This window comes from Gallinula chloropus, assembly GCF_964237585.1.
Source record: "Gallinula chloropus genome assembly, chromosome: 29".
Classification (NCBI taxonomy): Eukaryota; Metazoa; Chordata; class Aves; order Gruiformes; family Rallidae; genus Gallinula; species Gallinula chloropus.
The window spans coordinates 2,004,619-2,027,654 of record NC_140114.1 but is presented as its reverse complement, the minus strand read 5'-3'; the positions used below and the strand labels follow the sequence as shown (position 1 = coordinate 2,027,654).

The following is a 23,036-nucleotide window of genomic DNA, read 5'->3' as shown; positions in this document are numbered from 1 at the left end:
TCAGCAAGTCATCCCTCCTGTCTCCTTCCCAGCTGTGGACCGGGATGCTGGGGCCATCCCAAATGCTGGTGACGGTGGTCTTCACTGTGGCTGGGGCTGTTGGATGGCATGTGCAGGGGCCAGGCCTTGGTGAGGACACAGATCTGGGTTTCTGGTGGGACCCTGTGTGGGTGTCATGGCAGCTCTGAGGAGGAGTTATGACACTGGCTGGTGTTATCTCTCAGAAGACACTGAGGGGGGAAGTTGGAGGCAGTGTGATCTGTACACCGGCTGATGTTTGGTTTCAGAAGGAGCCTGACAGCGACAGAGAAGCTGTGAAGGGTTCTTGTCGTGTCAAAGCCACCTTGCCAACCCCATTTCTGCAAAGCATCCCCAAATGCTGGTGCTGGTGGTCCCCAGTGGGGCTGTTGGATGGCATGTGCAGGGGCCAGACCTCATTGAGGATGCAGAGCTGGGTTTGCTCTTGAGGCTGTGTGGATGTGTCATCGCAGCTCTGAGGGTGGCCGGTGCTACATTTGTCGCTGTGTTTGGGTGACAGCGAAGAAGAAGGGGAAGTCCGTGGTGTTGTACGGGTTGTAATTTTGGGAAGCTACTGTTTCTGGACATTCAGTAGCGAAATAGAAGCCATGGGGGGATCTTACCGTCTCTCTCCCACCCTGCCAGCCCCTTTCCTGTACAGTGTCCCCAGCCCCCAGCCCCACTTCGTGGTTGGATATGGCGGATGTGGGTAGCCCTTGGTGAGCAACTGGCTTCCCTGGGTGACATCTTCTATGGGTGCAGAAACAGAAAGAAGATGGTGGTGAAACCTGCTGTTGTGCTCCTCATCATCATCACGCAAGGTAGGGTGATGTGTTTCCTTGGGGTGAGGGTGCTGGGCTGGGGACTGTGGGAGACATTGGGGACGTGCCTGTGGGTAAAGCCCCCCTATTGTTGCTTTGTCCTCTATGATTTTCCCTTCCCAACACTGTGTCACAAGATGTCACCCACCCTCTCCCTTCCTGTGGGAGCACCCGGCATCATCACCACTGAACTGGGGGGAAGCGGCTGCTCCTGGGGAGTCTGGAGGGGAGTGAGGAGTCCAAAAATGCAGGTGAAGGAGAAAGAGCCCCTTCACTGGGGAATCTGGGCAGCCCAGGGCACAGGGTGGGGAGGCAGAAATCCCACTTGTCCCTGGGACGTGGCGCTGGGGCCAAGCGAGTGCAGCGGCGTTGGGAATTAGTGAGTCAGTGGGTGGCTGCGATTTCCATTGGTCTGGAAGAAATTGAGGTCCCGAAACTGGGCTGAGTCTGGGTGAGGGGAGTACTGAGCCCGGATGTGTGAGCAACACCCATTTCCTCTTTCTCAGCAGCCACAGCACAGAGTCCATCATCGGTAGCGGTTGGGGCTGTTGGTGGGGTCGCCTATCTCAGACCCAGCCCAAATGACTGGAGTGCCTACACAAATGTTCACTGGAGGCACAACGACTCTGTGAAGATCATCAGCTGGGAGAAGAATAAGGGTATCATGTACCCCAGTGACACCTACAGAGGCCGCATGAAGCTCTACCCCAACACAACTTTGAAAATCAGCTCCCTGCAGAAAACTGACAGCAGCAAGTACGCGATGTACCTGCAGGTCAAGAACAGCCACGAGGACGTTGAAATCATCCAACTGACTGTGTATGGTGAGTAGGGAGGATGGGAGGGATGTCACAGCGTCCCTGTCCCCCGAAGGACAGGGAATCTGCCCTGGTTGGAGCCAAGTGGCTGGGGCTGCAGCACAAGCTGTAGGGTCAGAAGGTCATCCCTCCTGTCTCCTTCCCAGCTGTGGACATGGCTGCCGGGCACATCCCGAAGGCTGATGCTGGTGGTCCCAGTTAGAGCTGGTGCTGTTGGATGGGATGTCCAGGAGCCAGGCCTTGATGAGGATGCAGACCTGGGTTTTCCGTGGAGGGACCCTGTGGGTGCGTTACGGCGGCTCTGAGATGTGAAACTGGTTCTGTGCATAGTCGGGGTGACACTGAGGAAGTTGCAGGCACTGTACAGAGCTGTACAGCGCATACAGGCGGATGTTGGTTTCACAAGCCTGGTAGCAAAAAAGCAGCAGTGGAGAGATTTTGCCTTGTCACTGGCACCCTGACAGCCCATTTCCTGCAGAGCATATACAAGGCTCAGGGTGTGGTCGGTGCTGGGGCTGCTGCCTCTGTGCGGTCCTTGGTGTCAGCCCTGGCTGGTGACATCTCTTCCGTGGGTGTGGACACAGAGACAAGATGGTGGTGAAAACTGCCGCTGGGCTCCTCATCTTCATCACACAAGGTAGGGCGGCGCGTTTCCTTGGGGTGAGGGTGCTGGGGACCATGGGGAACCTTGGGGACGTGCCCATGTCACTGCTCTCTTCCCCAAGATCTTCTCCTTCCAACGCTGTGTCACAAGATGTCACCCACCCTCTCCCTTCCTGTGGGAGCGCCCGGCATCACCAGTGCCGAACTGGGGGGAAGGGGGAGTCTGGCAGGGAGAGAGGAGTCCAAAAACGCAAGTGAAAGAGAAAGAGCCCCTTCACTGGGGAATCTGGGCAGCCCAGGGCACAGGGTGGGGAGGCAGAAATCCCGCTTGTCCCTGGGACGTGGCGCTGGGGCCAAGCGAGTGCAGCGGCGGTGGGAATTAGTGAGTCAGTGGGTGGCTGCGATTCCCATCGGTCTGGGAGGAATCGGGGTCCCCAGATGGGGCTGAGTCCGGGTGAGGGGTGTGAGCAGCACCCGTTTCCCCTTTCTCAGCAGCCACAGCACAGAGATCATCATTGGAGGTGCTTGGGTGCCCTGGTGGGTACGTGTATCTCAGTCCCAGCCTGAAAGACTGGGACACCTACCAGCACATTGTGTGGCAGCATAACAACATCACCGTCATCATCTGGGAGAAGAATAAGGGTATCGTGTACCTCAGTGACACCTACACAGGCCGCCTGAAGCTCTACCCCAACACTACTTTGAAAATCAGCTCCCTGCAGAAAACTGACAGCGGCGTGTACCAGATGTACATGCAGGACAAGAACGGCCATAAGGACGTTGAAATCATCCAACTGAGGGTGTATGGTGAGTAGGGAGGACGGGAGGGATATCCCAGTGTGCCTGGGGGGAGAGGAACGCTGTGACATCCCCCTGCCTCTTGCAGATCTACCTTTACCTCCAGCTGAGTCCTCCGCTCCTGCATCCTACACTACAACCAGCATGATGGTAGCCCTGGGACTCCCCCTCCTCCTCCTCACTCTGGTCTAAAGGTGCTCTGCAGGTGACACTTCTGGTTGTCCCTCACTCCCCCTACACCATGGACTCAGCACCTGGATGAGGCTCCCAACTCAACTGGATGCTGAAGGATGTGGTTGCTCAAGGGAACCATCACACCTGGTGTCTGTCACACCAGCTCCCAGCCTGTCACATCCTCAGCCACCTGCATCCCACCTCTGGCTGCTCTGCTGCTGCCTCAGTTTCCCTCCTCACCTTCTCCCCTTTGTTTTACTCAGGGGTCACCTTCTCTAGATTTGCACTAAAGGGGGATGAAATCCTTTGCACTGGTGTTTCAAGAACCCAAAGAATCTCTAGTGCTTTAATTACAGTTGGGTGCTTGGAAAGTCTCCTGTCCTTGACCCGGAGGTCTGCAGGGCAATTCAATCTGAGCCCTTCCTGGGGCTTCCTGTGTGGACCTGAGGCCTCATCAGAAAGGCCTCTCTGTCAGCAATTAACTTTGTAGCACTGATGAGTCGTGCACTACAGTGGTGACTGTTTTTGGCTCATAACTAGTGACACAAGGATGGGTAGAATTGGGTCTGGCCAACCTCCAGAGCACCTTTGTGACTGGAGGGAGCAGAGCTGAGGTGGCACCAGAGGGTGAAGTTCACTACAAGGGAAGGTTCAGCAGGGAAACTACACACTTCAGAACTGTCATTAAACCTTGGTCTGTCATTAAACCTTAAACCCCTTGGCTTTAGGTGTCTGATTTGCAGTTCTCTGCTGGGCTGGGGTTGGCTGCAGTGGGTCCTTGGGGAACAGGGTGATGATGGAGGAAGCTACATTTCCCTCATCTCACAAGAAGGGATGGGGACATGTCTCAGGGCCACCACAGCCCTGGGGTGATGCTGCTCCTGCCAGATCCACCAAACCAGCCCAAGAGAGGGGAAAGCTGTGCTCTAGCACGGTAAAGCCCAAGAGGTGCCACTTTCCAGAGCCATCTTTAAGCAAAGACTCCAAAGGTTCATCAAAGGGTCGACAGGGACCTCGCCCACTCATTCCAAAACTCAGCTACCAGCACACGTTGCTCCAGCTCCCGGATCTAACGAGCAGCTCGGGGTGATTCCTGCTGGGTGGCTGCTGGTTTTAGCACCGATGGATCCTGGTGCAGAAATCTCCCTCTTGGGCAGGTTGGCTTGGGGCTTGGTCCATTCCCACATGGAGGTTGGGGGCTCTTCTGCCTGTGACTAAACCTGGGACAACTACTGAGAACCAGTAAGTCCACCAAACCCTGTCAGTATTTGGGAAGTCGTGGCAGATGGGAAAAGGGGGAACATTACCCTGCTTTTAAGGATGGAGAAAAGGAAGGTCCAGGGAACTACATGCTGGTGAGTCTCACCTCTGTGCCTGATGTGATGATGGAGACATCCTTCTGGAAACCCTGCTGAGGCACAAGAGAAGTAGGAAGGTGATTGGCGACAGCCAACACGGCTTCAATAAGGGACAATGGTGCCTTACAGATTTGGTGGCCTTCTATGATGGGGTTACAATGTTGGTGGGTAGGGGAAGAGGACCAGCAGGTCTGGGAAAGGTGGAATCTGCCCCTAGGCTCAGGGTGCCCAGAGAAGCTGGGGCTGCCCCTGGATCTCTGGCAGGGCTCAGGGCTGGGTTGGATGGGGCTTGGGGCACGCTGGGCTGTCCCTGCCCATGACAGGGGCTTGATCTAAGGTTATCTTTGCAGTCCCTTCCCACTCAAACCAGTCTGGGGTGCTGTGAGGCTACGAAGGCATCCAGGCTGTAATTAGAATCTTCCCCTTTGAGCATCTGCCCTGGTCAGAGGCCAGCGGCTGGGGCTGCAGCATGAGCTTTAGGGTCAGCAAGTCATCCCTCCTGTCTCCTTCCCAGCTGTGGACCGGGATGCTGGGGACATCCCCAATGCTGGTGACGGTGGTCTTCACTGTGGCTGGGGCTGTTGGATGGCATGTGCAGGGGCCAGGCCTTGGTGAGGACACAGATCTGAGTTTGCTGGTGAGGCTGTGTGGGTGTGTGATGGCAGCTCTGAGGGTGCTCAGTGTCGCTGTGGTTGGGTGACAGCGAAGAAGGGGAAGTCCGTGGTGTTGTACGGGTTGTAATTTTGGGAAGCTACAGTTTCCGGACATTCTGAGTAGCGAAATAGAAGCCATGGGGGGATCTTACCGTGTCTCTCCCACCCTTCCAGCCCCTTTCCTGTAGAGTGTCCCCAGCCCCACTTTGTGGTTGGATATGGCGGCTGTGGGTAGCCCTTGGTGAGCAACTGGCTTCCCTGGGTGACATCTTCTATGGGTGCAGAAACAGAGAGAAGATGGCGGTGAAACCTGCTGTTGTGCTCCTCATCCTGATCACACAAGGTAGAGTGATGCGTTTCCTTGGGGTGAGGGTGCTCGGCTGGGGACTGTGGGAGACATTGGGGACGTGCCCGTGGGTAAAGCCCCCCTGTTGTTGCTTTGTCCTCTATGATTTTCCCCTCCCAACACTGTGTCACAAGATGTCTCCCACCCTCTCCCTTCCTGTGGGAGCGCCTGGCATCATCACCACTGAACTGGTGGAAGGTACTGCTCCAGGGGAGTCTGGAGGGGACACAGGAGTCCAAAAATGCAAGAGAAGGAGAAAGAGCCCCTTCACTGGGGAATCTGGGCAGCCCAGGGCACAGGGTGGGGAGGCAGAAATCCCGCTTGTCCCTGTGACGTGGCACTGGGGCCAAGCGAGTGCAGCGGCGTTGGGAATTAGTGAGTCAGTGGGTGGCTGCGATTTCCATTGGTCTGGAAGAAATTGAGGTCCCGAAACTGGGCTGAGTCTGAGTGAGGGGAGTACTGAGCCTGTATGTGTGAGCAACACCCATTTCCTCTTTCTCAGCAGCCACAGCACAGAGTCCATCATCGGTAGTGGTTGGTGCTGTTGGTGGGGTCGCCTATCTCAGACCCAGCCCAAAAGACTGGAGTGCCTACACAAATGTTCACTGGAGGTACGATGACTCTGTGAAGATCATCAGCTGGGAGAAGAATAAGGGTATCATGTACTCCAGTGACACCTACAGAGGCTGCCTGAAGCTCTACCCCAACACTATTTTGAAAATCAGCTCCCTGCAGAAAACTGACAGCAGCAAGTACCAGATGTACCTGCAGGACAAGAAAAGCCATGAGGACGTTGAAATCATCCAACTGACTGTGTTTGGTGAGTAGGGAGGATGGGAGGGATGTCACAGCGTCCCTGTCCCCCGAAGGACAGGGAATCTGCCCTGGTTGGAGGCCAGTGGCTGGGGCTGCAGCACGAGCTGTAGGGTCAGAAGGTCATCCCTCCTGTCTCCTTCCCAGATGTGGACCAGGGTGCCGGGCACATCCTGAATGCTGGTGCTGGTGGTCCCAGTTAGAGCTGGTGCTGTTGGATGGGATGTCCAGGAACCAGGCCTTAATGAGGATGCAGACCTGGGTTTTCTGTGGAGGGACCTTGTGGGTGCGTCACGGCGGCTATGAGATGTGAAACTGGTTCTGCGCATAGTCGGGGTGACACTGAGGAAGTTAGAGGCGGAGTACAGCGCATACATGCGGATGTTGGTTTCACAAGCCTGGTAGCAAATCAGTGGCCGTGGAGAGATCTCGCCTTGTCACTGCTACTCTGCCAGGCCCGTTCCTGCAGAGCATCTCCAGCTCCACTTTGGGGTGCGTGGGGGTTGCCAGCGGCGGCTGCTGGCTCTGGGCGCCCAATGGTGCCGCCATTGCCTGGGTGATGACGTCTACGCATGCGGGCACAGAGACAAGATGGCGGCAGCGATGGCGGCGGAGGCCGTTGTGCTCCTCCTCTTCATCGCGCAAGGTAGGGCGGCGCGTTTCCTTGGGGTGAGGGTGCTGGGCTGGGGACCCTGGGGGACTTTGGGGACGTGCCTGTGGGTAAAGCCTCCCTGTCGCCGCTCTCCCCCTGGGATTTTCTCCTCCCGACGCCATATCGCGAGAGGTGCCGCACCCACCATCTCCCTCCCTGTGGGAGCGCCCGGCATTGCCAGCGCCGAGCTGGGGTCAAGGGGCTGCTCCGGGGGAGCTGGGAGGGGAGAAACGAGCCCAGAAATGCAGGTGAAGGGGAAAGAGCCCCTTCACTGGGGAATCTGGGCAGCCCAGGGCACAGGGTGGGGAGGCAGAAATCCCGCTTGTCCCTGGGACGTGGCGCTGGGGCCAAGCGAGTGCAGCGGCGTTGGGAATTAGTGAGTCAGTGGGGGGCTGCGATTCCCATCGGTCTGGGAGGAATCGGGGTCCCCAGATGGGGCTGAGTCCGGGTGAGGGGAGTGCTGAGCCCTGCTCTGTGAGCAACATCCATTTCTTGTTTCTCAGCAGCCACAGCACAGAGACAGTCGTCAACAGCGGATGGGGCTGTTGATGGGGTGGCCTATCTCAGACCCAGCCCAAAAGACTGGAGTGCCTACCCAAATGTTCACTGGAGGTACAATGACTCTGTGGAGATTGCCATCAGGGAGAATAATAAGGGTAACACGTACCCCAGTGACACCTACACAGACCGCCTGGAGCTCTACCCCAACAACACTCTGAGAATCAGCTCCCTGCAGAAAAGTGACAGCGGCAACTACCAGGTGTACGTGCACGATGAGAACGGCCGTGAGCTCGTTGAAACCATCCAACTGACCGTGTATGGTGAGCTGGGAGGACGGGAGGGATGTCCCAGTGCCCCTGGGGGGACAGGGACGCTGTGACATCCCCCTGCCTCTTGCAGATCTGGTCCCAAAGCCCATTGTGGAGGCTGAAGTGACGAGGGACGACTCATTGCAGTGCGATGCCACCCTGAAGTGCTCAGTGGGGCTGGAAGGGGTGACCTATGAGTGGATCAGAGTTGAGGACCCCCCGCTGAGCAGTGAAGATGGTTCTCAGCTGAAAGTGTCCCACAGACTCAGGGGGCAAACCTACACCTGCAATGTCAGAAACCCTGTCTCCTTCAACAGCGCCTCGGTGACCTACAGGCACCCCTGCTCCTGGACAGGTACTGCCTGCTGTGGAGAGACTCGGGTGGGGTGGGCTGTGGGGTGGCCTTGGCTCTGGAGGGTCCCCAGAGCAGTGGTCAAGACCCTGAGGGCTGCGGGTCCCTGCAAGGCTTGGGGTGGATCATGGGTGGGGAGTGGTGGGTTCCTTTCCCCTTGCACTGTGGGCAGGTGGGTGTCAGGAGCCCACCTGGGGAGGGTGTCTGGGGGGTGTCCCCTGCCAGGGCCGGGCAGCCCACAGCCCTCCCCTCACCCTTGGTCTCCTTCTGCCTGCAGTTGAGTCCTCTGCTCCAGCATTTTACACCATGACCAGCATGATGGTAGCCCTGGGACTCATCTTCCTCCTCCTCCTCCTCACTCTGGCCTAAAGATGCTGAACAGGTGACACTTCTGGTTGTATCTCACCCCCTGCACCATGGACCCAACACGTGGATGAGGCTCCCAAATCATTTGGATGCTGAAGGTTGTGGTTGCTCAAGGGAACTGTCACAACCAGTGTCTGTCACACCAGCACCCAGCTGGTCTCATCCTCAGCCATCAGCGTCTCACCACTGGCTGCTCTGTCCCTACCTCAGTTTCCCTCCTCACCTTTTCCCTGTTTTTTCACTCAGGGGTCACCTTCTCTGCATTTGCACTAAAGGGGGATGAAATCCTTTGCACTGGTGGTTCAAGAACCCAAACAATCTCAAATGTTAAAGTAACAGTTAGGTGCTGTGGTGGTTTAGGCCTGATCGGAGGCCAAATGCCACCAAAGCTGCTCTGTCACCGCGCTCTTCAGCTGCGGGGGAGATGTGACCCTGGCTCTCCTCAAGACGGTGGAGTGATCCTGATGGGGGAAGTGGAGGCTCTGGGGAGTTGCGCGTCATGCAGGCCCCGCTTTGTGATCAGGGGGTGCTGCTGGTGGGGCCTGCTGGCTCTGGGAGGCCCTTGGTGTCACCCTCGCCTGGGTGACATCTCTGGGTGTGGACAATGATCCAGAGGATCAATATTTAATTCCTGTTACTGTAATCCAGTGAACCTCAGCAAATATTGGGGCCTGGAACTAAACTCCAGACAAGATAAGGAGGCAGCCCTGAGCTGTAGCACAGCGTGTAACTGGAACCTGCACGCAGCAGAGGAGACTCAATTGTCTTTGAGAAGTAAGGATTTAGTTAGAACCAGCTCTGGGGTTTGGAGCCCAGACAGCTCAGCATTCCAATCCAAAGGTGAAGAGCACACTGTGAGGGAGACTACGAGCCTTCCTCCAGGAGACCCCCAAAGACCCCCACCCAATGGTGGCGTGCCTGAGCAAGGAGGAGGGGCTCTCTGCTAATGGCTTCAGAGAAATAATCATCATAACCGCATGTATCCCCCTACCTGGTGTAATAACCCCTCCCCCTTAACGAATAAACATACTTTTGTGCAGTAAAAGGACACTTGCTTTGTGTGCAACTTGAGACCTTTGCACCCCGCGCTGCCTAATAACCCTCTGAGGGCTCTGAGGGAGAAAAGAGGGGTGAAACCTGCTGGCACGGTCCTCGGCTGGGGCTGTTGGATGGCATGTCCGGGGGGCAGAGCTTGGGAAGGATGCAGAGCTGGGATTGCTGGTGGGACGCTGTGGGGTGTCAGGGAAGCTCTGAAGGGCAGGTGTGACCCCGGCTCTGCCCTTTATTTACCAGGGTGGTGGGGAAGTCAGAGGCGCTGTATGTCACGCACATCGGGGTGAACACCTGTTTCAGGAGTCTGGTAGTGCGAGAGAAGCCATGGAGGGATCTTCCTGTGTCACTGCCAACCTGCCAGCCCCGTTCCTGCAGAGCGTCCCCAGCCCCACTTTTGGGGTCGGTGGGCGCTGTCACTGGGGGCTGCTGGCTCTGGGCGCCCATTGGTGACGCCATTGCCTGGGTGGTGACGTCTACGCATGCGGGCACAGAGACAAGATGGCGGCAGCGATGGCGGCGGAGGCCGTTGTGCTCCTCGTCTTCATCGCGCAAGGTAGGGCGGCGCGTTTCCTTGGGGTGAGGGCGCTGGGCTGGGGACCCTGAGGGACTTTGGGGACGTGCCCGTGGGTAAAGCCTCCCTGTCGCCGCTCTCCCCCCCCGGGATTTTCTCCTCCCGACGCCATATCGCGAGAGGTGCCGCACCCACCATCTCCCTCCCTGTGGGAACGCCCGGCATCGCCAGCGCCGAGCTGGGGTCAAGGGGCTGCTCCGGTGGTGCCTGGAGGGGAGAAACGAGCCCAGAAATGCAAGTGAAAGAGAAAGAGCCCCTCCACTGGGGAATCTGGGCAGCCCAGGGCACAGGGTGGGGAGGCAGAAATCCCTCTTGTCCCTGGGACGTGGCGCTGGGGCCAAGCGAGTGCAGCGGCGTTGGGAACTAGTGAGTCAGTGGGGGGCTGCCATTCCCATCGGTCTGGGAGGAATCGGGGTCCCCAGATAGGGCTGAGTGTGGGTGAGGGGAGTGCTGAGCCCTGCTCTGTGAGCAGCACCCATTTCCTCCTTCTCAGCAGCTGGAGCAGAGAGACAGTCGTCAACAGCGGATGGGGCTGTTGGTGGGGTGGCCTATCTCAGTCCCAGCCCAAAAGACAGGAGTGCCTACACAGAAGTTCACTGGAGGTACGACGACTCTGTGAAGATCGTCATATGGGAGAAGAATAAGGGTAACACGTACCCCAGTGACACCTACAGAGGCCGCCTGGAGCTCTACCCCAACAACACTCTGAGAATCAGCTCCCTGCAGAAAAGTGACAGTGGCAAGTACCAGGTGTACCTGCAGGATGAGAGCGGCCCTGAGCTCATTGAAACCATCCAACTGACTGTGTATGGTGAGCTGGGAGGACGGGAGGGATGTCCCAGTGCCCCTGGGGGGACAGGGACGCTGTGACATCCCCCTGCCTCTTGCAGATCTGGTCCCAAAGCCCATTGTGAAGGCTGAAGTGACGAGGGACGACTCATTGCAGTGCAGTGCCACCCTGAAGTGCTCAGTGGGGCTGGAAGGGGTGACCTATGAGTGGATCAGAGTTGAGGACCCCCCACTGAGCAGTGAAGATGGTTCTCAGCTGAAAGTGTCCCACAGACTCTTGGGGCAAACCTACACCTGCAATGTCAGAAACCCTGTCTCCTTCAACAGCGCCTCGCTGACCTACAGGCACCCCTGCTCCTGGACAGGTACTGCCTGCTGTGGAGAGACTCGGGTGGGGTGGGCTGTGGGGTGGCCTTGGCTCTGGAGGGTCCCCAGAGCAGCAGTCAAGACCCTGAGGGTTGTGGGTCCCTGCAAGGCTTGGGGTGACCATGGGTGGGGAGTGGTGGGTTCCTATCCCCTTGCACTGTGGGCAGGTGGGTGTCAGGAGCCCACCTGTGGAGGGTGTCTGGGGGGTGTCTCCTGCCAGGGCCGGGCAGCCCACAGCCCTCCCCTCACCCTTGGTCTCCTTCTGCCTGCAGTTGAGTCCTCTGCTCCAGCATCCTACACCACGACCAGCATGATGGTAGCCCTGGGACTCGTCTTCCTCCTCCTCCTCACTCTGACCTAAAGATGCTCTGCAGGTGACACTTCTGATTGTATCTCGCTCCCTGCACCATGGGCTCAGCACCTGGATGAGGCTCCCAAATCATCTGGATGCTGAAGGATGTTGTTGCTGGAGGGAACTGTCACAACTGGTGCCTGTCACACCAGCACCCAGCTGGTCTCATCCTCAGCCACCTGCATCCCACCTCTGGCTGCTCTGCTGCTGCCTCAGTTTCCCTCCTCACCTTTTCCCTTTTTTTTTACTCAGGCGTCACCTTCTCTGGATTTGCACTAAAGGGGGATGAAATCCTTTGCACTGGTGTTTCAAGAACCCAAACAATCTCTAACAGTCAAGTAACAGGTGGTTTAGGCCTGACTGGAGGCCAAATGCCACCAGAGCTGCTCTGTCACTGCCTTTTCAGCTGGACAGGGGACAAAATAGATACTGAGAGGCTCAGGAGTGGAGATAAGGACAGGGAGAGATCATTCCACCATCAGCATCACAGGCAGAACAGACTCAACAAGAAATAAAGGAGAGAAACTAATTGATGGCCCTGCCCTGCACCCCCAGTGACACCAGAGCTGGGTATGAGAAGTGGGACCAGATCTTAAAGCACCTTCCCCCCATCCCTCCCTTCACTTTAGTCAGTATTTTGCTCCCTTCTTCCCCTCTTTGTGCCATGGGGAGGGTCAGGGCCTGGGGGAATGGGGATTTCAGTCAGTTCCTCATGAGGTGTTCTTCCCTTTAGCTTTGGGGGGGGTTATTCCTCACCCCCTTCCCCTGCTGACCCTGGGGTCCCACCCATGGGAGACAGTTCTCCTCGAACGTCTCCAGTGTGAGGCCTTTCTACTGGGGAGTCAATCAGCATAGTTAAGCAATGATTTTTATAAAACAAGAGTATAGATAAATGAAGCTACCAAAAGCCAGTCATTGCAAAGGCCAGGCTGAGAAGTGAGCGTTTTACTCAATGAGTTTGCTAAAAATGGTATAAATTCTTGTGCTTTTTTACCTTTGGGTGAACAAATCTTTGGAGGGAGCGATCGATCTCCTGTGTTCCCCAGTGCTGCAATGAACTAGTGCCTGATTATCTGCTTTGTGTGGATATGTTCTGTGTGATTGTGACCACTGACACCCTCACCCCCCCTGCACCATGGACTCAGCACCTGGAAGAGGCTCCCAACTCAACTGGATGCTGAAGGATGTGGTTGCTGGAGGGAACCGTCACAACTGGTGTCTGTCGCACCAGCTCCCAGCTGGTCTCATCCTCGGCCACCTGCATCCCACCTCTGGCTGCTCTGCTGCTGCCTCAGTTTCCCTCCTCACCTTCTCCCCTTTGTTTTACTCAGGGGTCACCTTCTCTATATTTGCACTAAAGGGGGATGAAATCCTTTGCACTGGTGTTTCAAGAACCCAAACAATCTCTAGTGCTTTAATTAGAGTTGGGTGCTTGGAAAGTCTCCTGTCCTTGACTCGGAGGTCTGCAGGGCAACTCAATCTGAGCCCTTCCTGGGGCTTCTTGTTGACCTGGATCCTCCTCAGACAGGGTTTGCTGTCTGTGATGCCCTTTATGGCACTGGGGAGTCGTGCACGACAGGAGTGACCATGTTTGGCTCATAACTAGTGAGACAAGGATGGGTAGAATTGTGTCTGGTCAACCTCCAGAGCTCCATTGTGACTGGAGGGAGCAGAGGTGAGGTGGCACCAGAGGCTGAAGTTCACTGCAAGAGGAATTTCAGCAGGGAAACAACAGCCTTGTCTTCAGAACTGTCATTAAACCCTGATCTGTCATTAAACCTTAACCCCCTTGGCTTGAGGTGTCTGATTTGCCGTTCTCTGCTGGGCTGGGGTTGGCTGCAGTGGGTCCTCGGGGTGTGGGGACACGATGGAGGAAGCTGCATTTCCCCCCAAGAGTCTTGCTGGGGACAGGCCCCTTCCACAGCTGTGCCCCACGGGAGGAGCCAGCTCTGGGTGGGGGGTTACGGGCCCATTGGGGTGAGGCCTGCACGGCATGTCTGGGAGCCAGGCCTCGGCGAGGACACAGGCCTGGGTTTGCTGGTGGGACCCTGTGGGGTGTCACGGCACCTCTGAGGGGGAGGTGTGGCCCTGGCTCTCCTCAGGATGGTGGGCTGATCCTGATGGGGGAAGCGGGAGGCTCAGGGGTGTTGTGCATCAGGCAGGTTTGGGCAGGTGCATTGTTTCTGGAGGACCAGCAGTTCAAGAGAAGCCGTGGGGGGATCTTGTCGCGTCACTGCCACCCCACCAGCCCCTTGCCTGCAGAGCATCCCCAGCCCCACTTTGTGATCAGGGGGTGCTGCTGGTGGGGCCTGCTGGCTCTGGGAGGCCCTTGGTGTCACCCCCACCTGGGTGACATCTCTGGGTGTGGACAATGATCCAGAGGATCAATATTTAATTCCTGTTACTGTAATCCAGTGAACCTCAGCAAATATTGGGGCCTGGAACTAAACTCCAGACAAGATAAGGAGGCAGCCCTGAGCTGTAGCACAGCGTGTAACTGGAACCTGCACGCAGCAGAAGAGACTCAATTGTCTTTGTGAAGAAAGGATTTAGTTAGAACCAGCTCTGGGGTTTGGAGCCCAGACAGCTCAGCATTCCAATCCAAAGGTGAAGAGCACACTGTGAGGGAGACTACGAGCCTTCCTCCAGGAGACCCCCAAAGACCCCCACCCAATGGTGGCGTGCCTGAGCAAGGAGGAGGGGCTCTCTGCTAATGGCTTCAGAGAAATAATCATCATAACCGCACGTATCCCCCTACCTGGTGTAATAACCCAACCCTCTTAATCAATAAACATACTTTTGTGCAGTAAAAGGACACTTGCTTTGTGTGCAAGTTCACCTTGGAGACCCACCACCTTTGCACCCCGCGCTGCAATAAACACACCTGATGAATAACCCTCTGAGGGCTCTGAGCCTGTCATGACAGAGAGAAAATAGCGGTGAAACCTGCTGGCACGGTCCTCGTCAGGGGCTGTTTGATGGCATGTCCGGCGGCCAGAGCTTGGTAGGGATGCAGAGCTGGGATTGCTGGTGGGACCCTGTGGGATGTCAGGGAAGCTCTGAAGGGCAGGTGTGACCCCGGGAATGCCCTTTATTTATTGCAGTGGTGGTGATATCAGAAGTGTTGTATGTCACGCACATCGGGGCGGTAGTGGTGATATCAGAGGTGTTGTAAGTCACGCACATCGGGGCAGACACCTGGTTTCAGGAAGAGCAGCTGTACAAAAGAGAAGCTGTGGAGGTATCTTCCCATGTCACTGCTACTCTGCCAGCCCCGTTCCTGCAGAGCATCCCCAGCCCCACTTTGGGATCCGTGGGGGCTTCCAGTGGAGGCTGCTGGCCCTGGGTGGTCCTTGGTGACGCCCTTGCCTGGGTGACATCTTCTGTGGGTGTGGACACAGAGAGAAGATGATGGTGACAACTGCCATTGTGCTCTTTGTCTTCATCGCGCAAGGTAGGGCGGCACGTTCCCTTGGGGTGAGGGTGCTGGGGACCATGGGGAACCTTGGGGATGTGCCCATGTCACTGCTCTCTCCCCCATGATTTTCTCCTCCCGATGCTGTGTCACAAGATGTCACCCACCCTCTCCCTCCCTGTGGGAGCGCCCGGCATCATCACCACTGAACTGGGGGAAAGGGGCTGCTCCTGGGGAGTCTGGAGGGTGACACAAGCCCAAAAATGCAAGTGAAGGAGAAAGAGCCCCTTCGCTGGGGAATCTGGGCAGCCCAGGGCACAGGGTGGGGAGGCAGAAATCCCGCTTGTCCCTGGGACGTGGCGCTGGGGCCAAGCGAGTGCAGCGGCGTTGGGAACTAGTGAGTCAGTGGGTGGCTGCGATTTCCATCGGTCTGGGAGGAATTGGGGTCCCCAGAAGGGGGTGAGGGGAATGCTGAGCCCAGATGTGCAAACAACGCCCACTTCCTCCTTCTCAGCAGCCCAAGCACACCGACCATCACGGGCAGTGGTTGAGACTGTTGGTGGGGTCGCCTATCTCATTCCCATCCCAATTGAGTGCAGTGCCTACAGAGAAGTTTACTGGATTTACAATGACTCTTTGAGGATTGCTATCAGGGAGAAGAATAAGACTATCAGGTTCCCCAGTGACACCTACAGAGGCCGTCTGGAGCTCTTAAACAACAATACTCTGAAAATCTCCTCCCTGAAGAAAAGCGACAGCGGCAACTACCAGATATACGTGAATAAGGAGAGCAGCTGTAAGCTCGCTGAAACCATCCAACTGACTGTGTCTGGTGAGCTGGGAGGACAGGAGGGGTGGGCTGTGGGGGGGCCTTGGCCCTGGAGGGATCCCAGAGCAGCAGTCAATACCCTGAGGGCTGCGGGTCCCTGCAAGGCTTGGGGTGACCATGGGTGGGGAGTGGTTGGTTCCTATCCCCTTGCAGTGTAGGCAGGTGGGTGTCAGGAGCCCACCTGGGGAGGGTGTCTGGGGGGTGACTCCTGCCAGGGCTGTGCAGCCCACAGCCCTCCCCTCACCCTTGGTCTTCTTCTGCCTGCAGATGCGTCCTCCGCTCCTGCATCCTACACCACGACCAGCATGATGGTAGCCCTGGGACTCGTCTTCCTCCTCCTCCTCACTCTGGCCTAAAGATGCTCTGCAGCTGACACTTCTGGTTGTATCTCACCCCCTGCACCATGGACTCAGCACCTGGATGAGGCTCCCAAATCATCTGGATGCTGAAGGATGTGGTTGCTTGAGGGAACTGTCACAACCGGTGTCACACCAGCACCCAGCTGGTCTCATCCTCAGCCATCAGCATCCCACCTCTGGCTGCTCTGCTGCTGCCTCAGTTTCCCTCCTCACCTTTTCCCTGTTTTTTCACTCAGGCGTCACCTTCTCTGAATTTGCACTAAAGGGGGATGAAATCCTTTGCACTGGTGTTTCAAGAACCCAAACAATCTCTAACAGTCAAGTAACAGGTGGTTTAGGCCTGACTGGAGGCCAAATGCCACCAGAGCTACTCTGTCACTGCCCTTTTCAGCTGGACAGGGGACAAAATAGATACTGAGAGGCTCAGGAATGGAGATAAGGTCAGGGAGAGATCATTCCACCATCAGCATCACAGGCAGAACAGACTCAACAAGAAATAAAGGAGAGAAAACTCTCTAGTTGATGGCCCTGCCCTGCACCCCCAGTGACACCAGAGCTGGGTATGAGAAGTGGGACCAGATCTTAAAGCACCTTCCCCCCATCCCTCCCTTCACTTTAGTCAGTATTTTGCTCCCTTCTTCCCCTCTTTGTGCCATGGGGAGGGTCAGGGCCTGGGGGAATGGGGATTTCAGTCAGTTCCTCATGAGGTGTTCTTCCCTTTAGCTTTGGGGGGGGTTATTCCTCACCCCCTTCCCCTGCTGACCCTGGGGTCCCACCCATGGGAGACAGTTCTCCTCGAACGTCTCCAGTGTGAGGCCTTTCTACTGGGGAGTCAATCAGCATAGTTAAGCAATGATTTTTATAAAACAAGAGTATAGATAAATGAAGCTACCAAAAGCCAGTCATTGCAAAGGCCAGGCTGAGAAGTGAGCGTTTTACTCAATGAGTTTGCTAAAAATGGTATAAATTCTTGTGCTTTTTTACCTTTGGGTGAACAAATCTTTGGAGGGAGCGATCGATCTCCTGTGTTCCCCAGTGCTGCAATGAACTAGTGCCTGATTATCTGCTTTGTGTGGATATGTTCTGTGTGATTGTGACCACTGACACCCTCACCCCCCTCTGCACCATGGACTCAGCACCTGGAAGAGGCTCCCAACTCAACTGGATGCTGAAGGATGTGGTTGCTGGAGGGAACTGTCACAACTGGTGTCTGTCACACCAGCTCCCAGCCGGTCTCATGCTCGGCCACCTGCATCTCACCTCTGGCTGCTCTGCTGCTGCCTCAGTTTCCCTCCTCACCTTCTCCCCTTTGTTTTACTCAGGGGTCACCTTCTCTGGATTTGCACTAAAGGGGGATGAAATCCTTTGCACTGGTGTTTCAAGAACCCAACCAATCTCTAGTGCTTTAATAACAGTTGGGTGCTTGGAAAGTCTCCTGTCCTTGACTCGGAGGTCTGCAGGGCAACTGAATCTGTGCCCTTCCTGGGGCTTCCTGTTGACCTGGATCCTCCTCAGACAGGGTTTGCTGTCTGTGATGCCCTTTATGGCACTGGGGAGTCGTGCATGACAGGAGTGACCATGTTTGGCTCATAACTAGTGAGACAAGGATGGGTAGAATTGTGTCTGGTCAACCTCCGGAGCATCATTGTGACTGGAGGGAGCAGAGGTGAGGTGGCACCAGAGGCTGAAGTTCACTGCAAGAGGAATTTCAGCAGGGAAACAACAGCCTTGTCTTCAGAACTGTCATTAAACCCTGATCTGTCATTAAACCTTAACCCCCTTGGCTTGAGGTGTCTGATTTGCCGTTCTCTGCTGGGCTGGGGTTGGCTGCAGTGGGTCCTCGGGGTGTGGGGACACGATGGAGGAAGCTGCATTTCCCCCCAAGAGTCTTGCTGGGGACAGGCCCCTTCCACAGCTGTGCCCCACGGGAGGAGCCAGCTCTGGGTGGGGGGTTATGGGCCCATTGGGGTGAGGCCTGCACGGCATGTCTGGGAGCCAGGCCTCGGCGAGGACACAGGCCTGGGTTTGCTGGTGGGACCCTGTGGGGGTGTCACGGCACCTCTGAGGGGGAGGTGTGGCCCTGGCTCTCCTCAGGATGGTGGGCTGATCCTGATGGGGGAAGTGGGAGGCTCAGGGGTGTTGTGCATCAGGCAGGTTTGGGCAGGTGCATTGTTTCTGGAGGACCAGCAGTTCAAGAGAAGCCGTGGGGAGATCTTGTCGCGTCACTGCCACCCCACCAGCCCCTTGCCTGCAGAGCATCCCCAGCCCCACTTTGTGATCAGGGGGTGCTGCTGGTGGGGCCTGCTGGCTCTGGGAGGCCCTTGGTGTCACCCTCGCCTGGGTGACATCTCTGGGTGTGGACAGTGATCCAGAGGATCAATATTTAATTCCTGTTACTGTAATCCAGTGAACCTCAGCAAATATTGGGGCCTGGAACTAAACTCCAGACAAGATAAGGAGGCAGCCCTGAGCTGTAGCGCAGTGTGTAACTGGAACCTGCACGCAGCAGAAGAGACTCAATTGTCTTTGTGAAGTAAGGATTTAGTTAGAACCAGCTCTGGGGTTTGGAGCCCAGACAGCTCAGCATTCCAATCCAAAGGTGAAGAGCACACTGTGAGGGAGACTACGAGCCTTCCTCCAGGAGACCCCCAAAGACCCCCACCCAATGGTGGCGTGCCTGAGCAAGGAGGAGGGGCTCTCTGCTAATGGCTTCAGAGAAATAATCATCATAACCGCATGTATCCCCCTACCTGGTGTAATAACCCAACCCTCTTAATCAATAAACATACTTTTGTGCAGTAAAAGGACACTTGCTTTGTGTGCAAGTTCACCTTGGAGACCCACCACCTTTGCACCCCGCGCTGCAATAAACACACCTGATGAATAACCCTCTGAGGGCTCTGAGCCTGTCATGACAGAGAGAAAATAGCGGTGAAACCTGCTGGCACGGTCCTCGTCAGGGGCTGTTTGATGGCATGTCCGGCGGCCAGAGCTTGGTAGGGATGCAGAGCTGGGATTGCTGGTGGGACCCTGTGGGATGTCAGGGAAGCTCTGAAGGGCAGTTGTGACCCCGGGAATGCCCTTTATTTATTGCAGCGGTGGTGATATCAGAAGTGTTGTATGTCACGCACATCGGGGCGGTAGTGGTGATATCAGAGGTGTTGTAAGTCACGCACATCGGGGCAGACACCTGGTTTCAGGAAGAGCAGCTGTACAAAAGAGAAGCTGTGGAGGTATCTTCCCATGTCACTGCTACTCTGCCAGCCCCGTTCCTGCAGAGCATCCCCAGCCCCACTTTGGGATCCGTGGGGGCTTCCAGTGGAGGCTGCTGGCCCTGGGTGGTCCTTGGTGACGCCCTTGCCTGGGTGACATCTTCTGTGGGTGTGGACACAGAGAGAAGATGATGGTGACAACTGCCATTGTGCTCTTTGTCTTCATCGCGCAAGGTAGGGCGGCACGTTCCCTTGGGGTGAGGGTGCTGGGGACCATGGGGAACCTTGGGGATGTGCCCATGTCACTGCTCTCTCCCCCATGATTTTCTCCTCCCGATGCTGTGTCACAAGATGTCACCCACCCTCTCCCTCCCTGTGGGAGCGCCCGGCATCATCACCACTGAACTGGGGGAAAGGGGCTGCTCCTGGGGAGTCTGGAGGGTGACACAAGCCCAAAAATGCAAGTGAAGGAGAAAGAGCCCCTTCGCTGGGGAATCTGGGCAGCCCAGGGCACAGGGTGGGGAGGCAGAAATCCCGCTTGTCCCTGGGACGTGGCGCTGGGGCCAAGCGAGTGCAGCGGCGTTGGGAACTAGTGAGTCAGTGGGTGGCTGCGATTTCCATCGGTCTGGGAGGAATTGGGGTCCCCAGAAGGGGGTGAGGGGAGTGCTGAGCCCAGATGTGCAAACAACGCCCACTTCCTCCTTCTCAGCAGCCCAAGCACACCGACCATCACGGGCAGTGGTTGAGACTGTTGGTGGGGTCGCCTATCTCATTCCCATCCCAATTGAGTGCAGTGCCTACAGAGAAGTTTACTGGATTTACAATGACTCTTTGAGGATTGCTATCAGGGAGAAGAATAAGACTATCAGGTTCCCCAGTGACACCTACAGAGGCCGTCTGGAGCTCTTAAACAACAATACTCTGAAAATCTCCTCCCTGAAGAAAAGCGACAGCGGCAACTACCAGATATACGTGAATAAGGAGAGCAGCTGTAAGCTCGCTGAAACCATCCAACTGACTGTGTCTGGTGAGCTGGGAGGACAGGAGGGGTGGGCTGTGGGGGGGCCTTGGCCCTGGAGGGATCCCAGAGCAGCAGTCAATACCCTGAGGGCTGCGGGTCCCTGCAAGGCTTGGGGTGACCATGGGTGGGGAGTGGTTGGTTCCTATCCCCTTGCAGTGTAGGCAGGTGGGTGTCAGGAGCCCACCTGGGGAGGGTGTCTGGGGGGTGACTCCTGCCAGGGCTGTGCAGCCCACAGCCCTCCCCTCACCCTTGGTCTTCTTCTGCCTGCAGATGCGTCCTCCGCTCCTGCATCCTACACCACGACCAGCATGATGGTAGCCCTGGGACTCGTCTTCCTCCTCCTCCTCACTCTGGCCTAAAGATGCTCTGCAGCTGACACTTCTGGTTGTATCTCACCCCCTGCACCATGGACTCAGCACCTGGATGAGGCTCCCAAATCATCTGGATGCTGAAGGATGTGGTTGCTTGAGGGAACTGTCACAACCGGTGTCACACCAGCACCCAGCTGGTCTCATCCTCAGCCATCAGCATCCCACCTCTGGCTGCTCTGCTGCTGCCTCAGTTTCCCTCCTCACCTTTTCCCTGTTTTTTCACTCAGGCGTCACCTTCTCTGAATTTGCACTAAAGGGGGATGAAATCCTTTGCACTGGTGTTTCAAGAACCCAAACAATCTCTAACAGTCAAGTAACAGGTGGTTTAGGCCTGACTGGAGGCCAAATGCCACCAGAGCTACTCTGTCACTGCCCTTTTCAGCTGGACAGGGGACAAAATAGATACTGAGAGGCTCAGGAATGGAGATAAGGTCAGGGAGAGATCATTCCACCATCAGCATCACAGGCAGAACAGACTCAACAAGAAATAAAGGAGAGAAAACTCTCTAGTTGATGGCCCTGCCCTGCACCCCCAGTGACACCAGAGCTGGGTATGAGAAGTGGGACCAGATCTTAAAGCACCTTCCCCCCATCCCTCCCTTCACTTTAGTCAGTATTTTGCTCCCTTCTTCCCCTCTTTGTGCCATGGGGAGGGTCAGGGCCTGGGGGAATGGGGATTTCAGTCAGTTCCTCATGAGGTGTTCTTCCCTTTAGCTTTGGGGGGGGTTATTCCTCACCCCCTTCCCCTGCTGACCCTGGGGTCCCACCCATGGGAGACAGTTCTCCTCGAACGTCTCCAGTGTGAGGCCTTTCTACTGGGGAGTCAATCAGCATAGTTAAGCAATGATTTTTATAAAACAAGAGTATAGATAAATGAAGCTACCAAAAGCCAGTCATTGCAAAGGCCAGGCTGAGAAGTGAGCGTTTTACTCAATGAGTTTGCTAAAAATGGTATAAATTCTTGTGCTTTTTTACCTTTGGGTGAACAAATCTTTGGAGGGAGCGATCGATCTCCTGTGTTCCCCAGTGCTGCAATGAACTAGTGCCTGATTATCTGCTTTGTGTGGATATGTTCTGTGTGATTGTGACCACTGACACCCTCACCCCCCTCTGCACCATGGACTCAGCACCTGGAAGAGGCTCCCAACTCAACTGGATGCTGAAGGATGTGGTTGCTGGAGGGAACTGTCACAACTGGTGTCTGTCACACCAGCTCCCAGCCGGTCTCATGCTCGGCCACCTGCATCTCACCTCTGGCTGCTCTGCTGCTGCCTCAGTTTCCCTCCTCACCTTCTCCCCTTTGTTTTACTCAGGGGTCACCTTCTCTGGATTTGCACTAAAGGGGGATGAAATCCTTTGCACTGGTGTTTCAAGAACCCAACCAATCTCTAGTGCTTTAATAACAGTTGGGTGCTTGGAAAGTCTCCTGTCCTTGACTCGGAGGTCTGCAGGGCAACTGAATCTGTGCCCTTCCTGGGGCTTCCTGTTGACCTGGATCCTCCTCAGACAGGGTTTGCTGTCTGTGATGCCCTTTATGGCACTGGGGAGTCGTGCATGACAGGAGTGACCATGTTTGGCTCATAACTAGTGAGACAAGGATGGGTAGAATTGTGTCTGGTCAACCTCCGGAGCATCATTGTGACTGGAGGGAGCAGAGGTGAGGTGGCACCAGAGGCTGAAGTTCACTGCAAGAGGAATTTCAGCAGGGAAACAACAGCCTTGTCTTCAGAACTGTCATTAAACCCTGATCTGTCATTAAACCTTAACCCCCTTGGCTTGAGGTGTCTGATTTGCCGTTCTCTGCTGGGCTGGGGTTGGCTGCAGTGGGTCCTCGGGGTGTGGGGACACGATGGAGGAAGCTGCATTTCCCCCCAAGAGTCTTGCTGGGGACAGGCCCCTTCCACAGCTGTGCCCCACGGGAGGAGCCAGCTCTGGGTGGGGGGTTATGGGCCCACTGGGGTGGGGCCTGCACGGCATGTCTGGGAGCCAGGCCTCGGCGAGGACACAGGCCTGGGTTTGCTGGTGGGACCCTGTGGGGGTGTCACGGCAGCTCTGAGGGGGAGGTGTGGCCCTGGCTCTCCTCAGGATGGTGGGCTGATCCTGATGGGGGAAGTGGG

The 23,036-nt window shown here is 56.2% G+C and overlaps 2 protein-coding genes across 2 annotated transcripts; both read left to right on the top strand.

Annotated features, from left to right (window-relative positions):
• Nucleotides 1-721: 721 nt before the first annotated feature.
• LOC311202126 (uncharacterized protein) lies at nt 722-3,497 on the top strand (the record flags this gene model as incomplete). Its single annotated transcript, XM_084276671.1, has 4 exons — nt 722-839; nt 1,346-1,663; nt 2,753-3,067; nt 3,147-3,497. 4 exons carry the CDS (start codon nt 722-724, stop codon nt 3,248-3,250), a joined length of 855 nt encoding a protein of 284 aa, XP_084132797.1. The 3' UTR covers nt 3,251-3,497.
• Nucleotides 3,498-10,132: 6,635 nt separating this feature from the next.
• On the top strand, nt 10,133-11,721 carry LOC311202125 (CD48 antigen-like; the record flags this gene model as incomplete). Its single annotated transcript, XM_084276670.1, has 4 exons — nt 10,133-10,187; nt 10,699-11,016; nt 11,096-11,359; nt 11,633-11,721. 4 exons carry the CDS (start codon nt 10,133-10,135, stop codon nt 11,719-11,721), a joined length of 726 nt encoding a protein of 241 aa, XP_084132796.1.
• Between the last annotated feature and the right edge of the window lie 11,315 nt (nt 11,722-23,036).